This window comes from Bactrocera latifrons, unplaced genomic scaffold (genome assembly GCF_001853355.1).
Source record: "Bactrocera latifrons isolate USDA-ARS-PBARC rearing strain unplaced genomic scaffold, ASM185335v1 scaffold_6, whole genome shotgun sequence".
NCBI lineage: Eukaryota > Metazoa > Arthropoda > Insecta > Diptera > Tephritidae > Bactrocera > Bactrocera latifrons.
Genome location: NW_017537267.1, coordinates 2,830,000 through 2,840,929, shown reverse-complemented (window position 1 = coordinate 2,840,929; position 10,930 = coordinate 2,830,000). Strand labels below are relative to the sequence as shown.

The 10,930-nt window shown below is 34.1% G+C and overlaps 1 protein-coding gene across 1 annotated transcript; it reads left to right on the top strand.

The window, feature by feature from the left end:
- The first annotated feature begins 1,397 nt into the window (after positions 1 to 1,397).
- LOC108974923 (odorant receptor 43b-like) lies at positions 1,398 to 2,811 on the top strand. Its single transcript, XM_018943048.1, has 3 exons — positions 1,398 to 2,161; positions 2,315 to 2,672; positions 2,743 to 2,811. The coding sequence occupies exons 1-3, from the start codon at positions 1,398 to 1,400 to the stop codon at positions 2,809 to 2,811; spliced, it is 1,191 nt and encodes a 396-aa protein (XP_018798593.1).
- The last annotated feature ends 8,119 nt before the right edge of the window (positions 2,812 to 10,930 follow it).

Genomic DNA, 10,930 nt, shown 5'->3' with positions numbered 1-10,930 from the left:
TGCCAATCAAACAATGGGCTTGAACCGAACTGGTTCAGAAACTAATTTCGTTGGCCTCATCGGTAATCTGCGTAATCGTCTTGGTGGTACGATTTACGGGCGTTAGACTCCGCTGTTTCATCATTCCTATGCGTTGCCTAACAGGTCTGGGAAAACTAGACTTGCTATTTTAATTTATTTATGAACGTAGGAGCTCATCCTTGTTGCCCGTAGTATCTATAAATCATGCTTGGGAATTGGAAATATTCTATAACTTGAATAGCGGTTTATTTGTTGACACTAACTATTGACATAAAACATTAACTTATTAATTGTATTCGTTGTTACAAGAATATTTTATTTTTTATATTAATAAAATATTAATTCAAGTTTACTGTTGCCGGATGCGAACCGCATTGGCAACAAGTGCAAAATATTACACGCAGGACATACATATGTACCTAGATATAGTATTTACACCAAAGTCATATTCTTCCTGCCCAGCAGGATGAGGGTTCCGCTTCGTGTATTGTCAGCAGTAGTTGGCTTTTGGGTGCTTCCTCATTTAAACTTCGAAGAGTTGTATTATTCCACATTATTTCGGTACATACCTGGTCAATAAAATGGTCTGATTGATTTTGAATAGCTAAGTTTTTAGGTTTTAATTTATTGAATTGAGATCAGTTTAGAAACTAAACCTTTTTATGAACATAAGTTATAAGGAAAAAAAAATGTTATTAGTTTATCGGAGTGCAAAGGAAAGAGTTGGTTTGTGGAAAATTTAGAAACTCCATGTGAAATGCCTTCAGCACTTGTTAGTTGTTCACAATCTTTATAAGTATATTCTGTAATTTTTTATATGGCGTCAGATGATCTTTCGTGTATTCAACACTTGGGACTGTGCCAATAGAATCTGAAAAGACTAGATCACTAATCGCCTGTGATAAGTGCTGGTTAATAGCAGACTAGTATTTTTGCTTTCCGCCAGCTTAAAGCGACCTTAAGTGTATATTTTCTAACAAACATAGATATACCTACAATGTAACAAGAAATTAAGTCATTTTCGACTCATTGAGTCAATTGAACTGCCAAGATAAACATAGAAGAAATAAGCAATTAAAACGTTCAGACGTGCCTGCGTCTCGCACGAGTTTCAATTTAAAGACAGCGTGAGATGTTTTTTGGGATAAAAAAATTGCTGTGAATACACTGTTACTTGGTCTTCGAAATTTCAAAAGAAAGGCAGACCCAAATCCAATAGGCGACTTTGCGAAGCTTTGTGGATCTCGACAAAGCTAATTTGGACTCAAGAGGGTGCAGTGCGAAGTAGGAACTTAGTAGCGTAAATGAGGAACTTAACTTTGTATATGAAGTAGAGATTTTGAATATTGCTTAAAGTGACCGCAAGAAAAATTGAAATGCGTAAAATCGCGGATTTATTTTATGGCCGCGGCAAGGATGACTTCGAGACGACTGAATCATTTGAACTTTTGTTTCGTAGTTGGACTGCAATTGGTTTTTTACCAAAACTACCGAAACGTATTGTTGACATAATTCATCAGATTATTTGCTGGTGCTGCATATTTACCTGTCCTGTTTGGTATTTTGCCGGAGTAATAGATATGATGAACGATTTGCCCATAACAATCTTGCTGTCTAATTTAGGAGTCGCTATTAATTGTCTCGCGTTACCATTGAAAGCGTTTTACATTAAAGTCAATATGAATCATTTGTGTGACGTTAATTTGATGTTCAAACGATTGGATGAACGTTATCAGACGCCCCAAGAAAAGATGCAAATCAGAGAAACGGTTAAAATTAGCACACGGATCTTTGCAGCCTGTTTCACGCTGTATGCGTTCTACTGTATTCCAAGTAGATTGTTACCGCTTTTCACACATGAATATCCGCAGGGAAATAGATTTCCATTCATTGATTGGCTGCCAGAAGGGAACTTGAAATATTGGCTTCACTCCATTATCGAGATGCTCTATTTTCAATATCTGCTGCAATTACAATGTACAAACGATTCATATCCGGCAATTTATATACATAGTATTCGTACGCATATCCGACTCTTGACGGATCGTGTGAGTCGTTTGGGCTTAGATCCCGATTTAAGTGATCAACAGAATTATGAGGAATTAGTCGATTGCATCGTTTCACATCAGGAAATACTTGTGTGAGTATCGATTGTTTTGAGAAAAAACTCTACGTTTGTTCTGTTTGGTCTACTTTCGAAATACTCATTTAGAATCAGCTCACGTCAAATATATGGAATATATAGTTTATGTACTCTATTCTTTTTTGCTTTGCTGATTTCTGCACTCTAAAGGATTTCCAATACCGTTGGGTCGATCCTTTCTCTAACCACGTTCTTTCAATTCACTGTATATGCGGCTCTTATCTGCGTGTGCATGCTCAACTTGTTCATATTTGGCGATTTGAAGACGAGGGTGAGTACGCTGTTTTATCTCGCACCTGTCATCTGGCAGACTGTGCCCACCTGTTATCAAGCTTCGATGCTCCAGACGGACTGTTCTAAATTACCGGAGGCAATTTTCCATTGCAATTGGTTGGCTTTGGATAAACGTTGCCACAAATTGATYATCTATTTCATGCAACGCRSTCAGAARGAKATCTSYTTTACCGCAATYMMRTTGTTTGTAATTAATTTGAGAACCAACTTGTCGGTAAGTGAGAAAGTTACCTAAGAGTAATGCCTTGCTTAAAGAGATAATTTTGATTTCGTTCTTTTTCAAGATTGCCAAGTTCTCGTTTACTTTGTATACCTTCATAAAGCAAATGGGTTTGGATACACACCATAATTAGAAGTGATAGCGAAAATTTGTTTATTCGAGCCACTAGAGGAAAGGACAGAGTCGAGAAAGTTACAGTTATTAGTAGTTATTCACAAAACAACACAAGACAATTATATAAAAAATTATCAATTGCACTGTAGTGATGTTTAAAGACAAAATAAATTAGCTGCACAGCAATCAAAATTTGGATCTAGTTTTGTGTCTAGTGAGATTATTAATCGGCGATGTTTAAAATTGCGATATTCATAATTTTTCACCGGATTTCCACCTGTCTCTTCAGCCTGACCATTTATATATTTACAACTCTACAAGTATTATATATCTAACTCGATTATTTGTAGATAATAAATGGTATGAAGAACCGGTGAACAAAATTATGATACTCTGCAACAACATGTTGCAAGAGTATAAAAGTGTAACTTTGACTGTATCGAAGCTATAATACGCTTTACAGGTATAAATTATGTATAGTATGATAAAAAAGAATATGAATCGGTAAGTTTGATTGGCAGCCATAAGCAAAAGTGGTCCGATCTGAACAATACTTATCTACGGAGAATACAGGTATGATCAATCTATCCTTAAAATATGAGATTTTCATACAAGGAATTCCGTTTATTCGATCAACTTTATGGCATAGTTATCCGATATTGGTGGTGTTCTACAGGCGTTTGTTCTCGGTCCAGTTCTGTAGAATATAATGTATGACGGACTCCTTAGAGTTGCGGTGTCGGACACAGTAAAACTATTAGGATACGCGGAAACTCTAGAGGAAGCGAAGAATACATTGAGATCAGCATTGATGGTCACGTCATAAAATCTAGCCCTTATCCCGAGTACTTGGCAGACATCCTAAGCGACAGACTCTCATTCAGCACCTATCGGTGCCCATACTGTCAATAACTGAATTAAGCAACAAAATACAATATATTTTAATTATTTTCCTAAAAAATAGTACCAACTATATATATATGTATTTATAATAATTCCGCTGTTAAACATTTTTACTTCAATATGGAAACTGTCATTTATAACCCCTTTTCAAGAAGGTGGACTTAACTCTTACTTTGAAAACTATGGACGTCTTGAAAAACTATCCGTTATAAGGAAACTTTTTGAAGCTAACATTGCAGACCATATAACTTTTTCGTTGTCTGCGTAAATTTCTTCTTCTCAGCTTGGATTTCCTGAAAGAAATCTAATCTAACAAATTTACTTGAATTTTTAAGCCATTTATTATTGGATTTTAGAAACAAAGCTTTCGATAAAGTAAATCTTTCGATTCTTGTACATAAACTTGATCTCAAGCAAAGAATACTCTTTCAGATTAAATTAAGAGACATTGCACCGACTTTGTTCTTGTTACTTATTAACGATAAGATCTCAGATGCAAACATACTGGAACAATTTGGTTGCTTGGTGTGATATATATCATTTCCCATTGAAAAAATTCAAGACGATGACTTGAAGATCTGGGAAAGTGGGAAGAGGCGACTTTCTACTATGTAATAAAAATACTATTTATTAGAGCAAGTTTTTAATTTTGTTGCAATAGTCTTGAAAGCAGAAGGTATTCTCAGTTTTGTTAAACGCTGGTTTAGAGATCCGTTTGCTGCTAAAACATTTTTTGCAACTTTGGTTTGATCTGTATTGGTGGTATGGTACTAGGTACTAGGTGCCAAATTCATTCAGAAAAGTTAGAGTCTATTCAAGAACAATTTTTACTTTTCGCCTTATGGGATCTAGGGGGATTCAAGATTCCTGAGGGGATTCTAGTCCACCTCCATACATTATTCGTTTAAAACTAATAAATCTGTCCTACACTTTGGAGTGGTAAGGAAATGCTTGGTGTTATATTCTTAGTAAAAATCTTGAATGTAACATTTTGCCGTACTTTTGTTTAATTTATTTAAATTTAATAAGGGAAGCCGTAGGGTACACAGATTTGAGAGTAAAGGGTTGCTTTATTACCTAAGTGCTGTACGCTTTAATTTGTAAAGGAGTCGACTTTGCTGCTAGTAACCTTGACATTAGTAAATATTATAAAAACTGATATAAAACTCGATTTTCTACTTTATATCATATTTTTCTTCTCTAATACATATATATTTATAGTTACTATTATCTTATCATGAATTTACAATGCTTTATTTTATGCTATGAAATATTAATTACAAATTGGCATTGCTAAATTCACATCACATCGCAACAAGTGCAAAAATTTACATGTAGGGTGTAGTTTGGTGTAGCTTGGTGTCTACCCAGCAGTAAAATGCGCCAAAATCGAGCCGAATAAGAGATGTTTCGTCGTATTAAATCACTTCTGGAGTGACTTGACTTCCTGTTCTGTTTACTGACCGCACGACAACCGTGATAGCTTTGGTTAACTCATGGGAAATTTTGATATATGATGGTTTTCAGAGAAATTGTTAACTTTTGGACCTACTGATCGCTTCGCTGAGGAGTTTCCATGAATATTCGGCTTACCTGTACTAATTTTTGTGGTCATTTAAATTCATGATCTTGATTGCAGAAGATTCAAAGGGATAGCTGAGCGTTGTAACGTATATTATGTTAGGTCGGTGAGTTCTAAATTTCGGACTAATGAAAATCCATTTGAGAGTTTGCAATGCAATTTGACTTTTCTGCATTTAAGTTGCCATCGTAACATAGGACGGTCTTCATACACCAAATTTAAGTTTAAAATTATCCACTAACTAATTTTCTTAAACCATCCTAGTAGTATATTATATTAAGTGGTTTTATAATGGACTGGTCGAGTAGATTGCTTGATTAACTAGAACTCAGCCAGATAAATTGGTGTTGTGTGCCGTTAAATCAGCTTATGAATGACTTATGATTTCTTCACATGTTTTCTATAACCAAGAGGTACCATAATGAAAGAAGAGCGTTTGTTCAAAATTCGGTTTGGCCTTTCAATGATCATCTCTTTCAGGAAACACTTAGGAGAAGATCTTCTTCATCGCAATCAAATTATTTTTTAATTTAATTTGCGAACCAATTTGTGCGTCAGCGAGAAAGATAGCCTTGGGTTTAACACTTAACCTGATATTTTTTCTCCTTCAAGATCGTTAAATTTTAGTTTAATATAATTCGTGAACCTTTATTACAGAAATGTGCTTTGGAAAGACATTGAAAGAGCATACTTTATTAAGGTGCTATATACAGCTATAAGAGCGAAAAAGCGAATTTTTCAGAATATTTTCTGAGAAAACTTTTAATTTATTGATCCAAAAATTTGTGCACAATCTACAGTATTTTTTAGCTATACTTTAAGGCTTAGTATTAGTAAAAATATTTATTTGGAAATAAACTCAGGAAGCTTCTCTCCAAAAAGGCGCTTTGAGGTGACCATAATATCTCTGAACTGAATCCTCTGAAATAAAAAATGTAATTTTTAATCTAGTAAAATTGTTTGATAAATAAAATCGTACGATGCGCAAACGGTGGCTGTCAGTCCTATATAGTCCTCACGCCTAACGGTTAACTATGTATTCCTTGTTTCGTTTTGTGTCGATTCGTTTCAGCGGTGCTTGTAAGCCAGGCGCAGCTGACTTGCTGACATGATGTTGCCATGTTGTATTAAAAGTTGAAATATAATATTATAATATATTTCAGCCTTAAAATGTATATAAAAAATATTTATCGGCGAGAAAAATTGTTAAAAAAATATATCTTAAAAATATGTAAAAAATCAGGCTAAAATTTGAGACTAATCAGTTTAGCCGTTTTCGAGTAATGTTGGTCCTTGACTCGACTCTCATTTTGATAAAAATTTGGAATGCACTTCCAAGCATATTGAAACGCCTTTTAAAATTTGGGCGGCGCTTCGAAAATACTCTCCGGAACAGTATGAAATTTTCTGTGTGTATTCATAAATATATGTACCTTAAGAAAGAAAAAACGATGTTTCTAAAATTCGAACTGTATATAATCCCTTAACTAAATCTTTCAGAAATAACGAAAAGGAACCTGGAGAATAAAGTAAGAAGTTGAGTTCAGGTGAAACCGAACATCTTATGCTATCGCAACTTGCAAAGGTCAAATAAAATTCTTATCATATTTCAATAATATTTCACCTACTCGATATTTGGGGTAATCGGATCTATTCCACGCCGTCATTTATCGAAAATGTATAAAATGCCATAACTAAGCTATAATTTAAGACATAAAATTGTCATTTGGCACTGGGGATTGTGGGAGCAAGGGACAGCTGTGGCTAAAATTAAAAAAATAAATGGACGTGGCCCACCCTCTAATAGGTTTAATGTACCGCTCAAGTGATATCACCCAATTTTGCACAGGACAAATCGATTAAACACCCCTACCGATGAAGTAAAATTATATGATAGGATAACCCCGTCCACTTTCCATTAAAAGGGTGATAAATCAAGACATAAACGCGTCAGAAACATAAAATTTTGCTCCCGATATCAGAGAGGAGGGCTTTATAGGAGCCGGTGCCATAATTCGGCGATGGGTGTGGCAACATGCTTTTTTGTTGGAAACCCATAGCTGAAATCGGGCTAATAACATGCCTACTTCTCATTTTAAACAAATTTAAATTCCATTTGATTATTACCCTTTACAGTATACAAATTAAGCAGAAATGGAGGTATCAGGATAAAGCTCTGTCTGTATACTGCCTTTGAAGTGTGCCAGCTTATGACCAAAAATTATTTGAATCAGATCAAAAATGTTCAATTCACTAGATGCCGAATTGTGGAGCCCATATTATTGGTTAATCTGTAAGATATATTGCAGAAACTTAGAGAGAAACTGTACTGTTATTTCCATGGAAAAAAATGGAGTTCCCAAATACCTAACAGAAATATATTTCAACTTCCGGCAGATTTTATGCCGCAAATATCGGTCAATTTGTGAGTTAACTTAAATAAATTGGAAGAGCGTGCATAAGAGTGATTAAATCGTATGAAAACTTGTCCTAGCCGACATGTAGCTAATACAATCCATGCTTTGTGAGGTAGCTGAATATAACTCAAAGATTATCTGTTAATAAAATAGTAATATCAAAAATAGTTAAAATGGGGACTATACTATCCCTATCTCCCATACACCTTCCCGTTGGTTTTTTACCGTATATATTGGTCAACAGGTAATAGAAGAATTAACTAAACATTTAACATACAAGTTTAGTACCAAAAATATGTCAAATTGGTTCACAAGTTACTTAAACTCCAATTTATAGGATGTTGGGGTTCTCGGTTTTTTTTATTTTAAGGGGGTATTCAGCTCTAGAATTTTTAAAAATTCGTTTTTTTCATATATTTAAAGTTTACACCCTTAAGAACATATCCTCCAAAGGATTTTTAAAAATTAAAATTATTTTAGAGCTACAGTTAATTTAGTGACGCAGTACCTAGCCCGGTACGCAGGTAGATTCACTTTTTTAATCGCGTTTTTCTCGAAACTACTTTTTTCCACACAGTACCGGCATTATCTGAAGTTCTATACAACCGATTTACTTGAAATTTTGTGTGAACCTTCTTTATATAATCCTTTATCTTTATATAATCCTTAAGCCTTTGATTTTAATATTTAAAAAAAAAAAATCAGGAATTTCAAACAAAGAAAAAGCGTAAAAAATTATTTTTATTTTCAGGCAGTCGCCATTTTTCAAAAAAAAAATTTTTTTTTCGTGTTCCCTGAAATAGGGACTATAACAACATTCTTACTGATTAGGAATTTCGTTGGATTTTTTGTTTCAGTCCACCAGGAGAGTCAGGGTCAATGTCACCAGGATGCGCCATTTGTTTTTACACCTGTCTCTCCTCCCCTCTAATTATTTAAATTTTTAATATTTTTTTGCACAATTTCTTTTCTGTATTCTTAAGATATCAATAAAAATACCATACAAAAAATGGATAGTAAAAATATTTTTTGGTTTTTTTTTTAATTGAAAAAACTGCCCAAAATTTGATTTCTAGAGTAGAATACCATCTGCCGTATATGTTCTTCATAAGCCATTCAGTTTGGTCAAATAATGAATGTTGAAAATTTTCACAACTTTTTTAAATGAAATTTCGCCACTACCCAGATTGTTTTCCTGGATTTCATGCTTGCAAGTAGCCATATTATAAAATGTTCGGATGCACCCGAACTTAGTTCTTCTTTGTATGTTTTAACTTAACGCTATTTAATGTAGTAATAAATTACCGACTCTTGCATATCTTCATTTGCATCCTCTCCATAAAGATTATTCTTCTCAATACATTTCAAAAGCCTATGAACCACTACTCGAAAAACTTTCGAGGTCATGCTTTCAAAGCTTCTCAAATTCAAAAGAGACAGGGGTATAGAAATTTGCAGTAATTTTACTTCATTGAAGATATCGCAATATTCATTTTCCATTTCGAAAAAAGTTTGAAAACTTATTGTAATAAGTAACTGATAACCTTCCATTTTAAAAAGTACAATTTTTCTATTTAGAGCGGTAATAGCTATTGGTTTTGATGAATTGAAGTATGCTGACGACATCAGTGTTGTAGCTTCGTTTAGGAGAAAAGTCCAATTAAGCCTTGATTTAATATCTTGACAAGAATTTTTAGTGAAGGGAATAAGAATTTTTAGTGAAGGGAATCACAAATGAAAAAGTTTTTTTATCTATGTATTTATAAAGTAGTTCTGAAAAGTTTCCTTGAATACTACCATTTGCGTCTGGAGACGGTTGCCTACCTGTGTTTAGTCTGTTATCACGACAAAAAGAGAGAATTGCTGTGGTTAGACTGTCGTAAACTGCACTATCCATGACGAAGCTTGTGGTAATGTATAGAGACTGATCGTCTTCTCTTAGAACTACATAGTTTGATAAGTCATGATGGCGGGGTTTGCCCACTTCAGTAAATAAATGACAAGTTAAAGAAGCAGATCAACTGCAGTTTCGAGATTCGATTGAGGTTAATTGAGCTAAAATCGTGGCGTTTTTTCATAACTACTCCATTGAGTCAATAAGCAGCACTCTTTGCAAACTTTTTTGAGATTTGATTTACTAGAAGTATTTCGCAATACAAGTAACCTAGGCATGTGAAGCGGTGTCTACGTCAATAAAGAGGAAGAGGCCTGTGAAGTATATTATAGATTTCGCTTAAAATTTTCATATGTGTTCAGCAAATCATATATTTGTCATAATAATTACTTTGACAATGGGCAATGTTTTCCAATATGCGTAACTGTTTACAACAATGTTTATGTACAATAATTTCACACGAATTAGAATATTTGATTTTATACATCAATGAAATATGCATTGAGTTTTCAATTGCCAGATTCACATTGGCATTGGTCAACAGTGCGAAAATTTACATCAAAACATATTTATGTATATATACCGTATTTTCCAATAAGGACGATATGGTTTCTTAGTGCCGTCTCGACCATTTTTCATATGTCATGATCTGTAAATTATAAATTATTCAATTTTATTATCGAAATAGTTGTTTTCTAATCATGTTCTCCTATGAGGCTCACTTTCAGCTTAGTGGTCTGGTAATCAATCTGTCGATTTTGGTGCGAGTAAAATCCACAAATTATTTATGAACAACTGTTGCATTCGACTATATATTGACAGTTTGATGTGGTTTTTGGTCTGGGGGAGTGTTTGGTCCTTACTTCTTTCAAAATGAAGCTGATAACATCGCTACCGTCCATGTAGAGCGGTTCAAGATCCGGAGTTTTTAACATGGTGATCATGATGATAGGCCTCCAAGAAGTTGTGTGACTTAGGGCTGTTAGGGCTGTCCATATTGAACGTGCTTCTTATAGGAAAACTCTTAAGTCTTGGTATTTACCCTGTAAAGAAATGCACTACTATCAAACTAAATGAGGTTTCTATTACTAGTTGAGGTTTATTGTCATTTTCATGTAGACTCCCCCCTGGCGGCACTAATAAATTTGGTTCCACTGATATCTGTCTGTAAAATCTTTTCACGAATAGCCACTGATTTATATTTTTTGACTAATAAGTAGGAGTAATTTTAGGGCTGAAGTAAATTCTCTTGGGTTTAAATTTCAACAATTATTTGTGCTACATATCTACAGCAATTAAATAATATGTTAAGACTTCGTGGACTATTTAGCACTACGAGAAC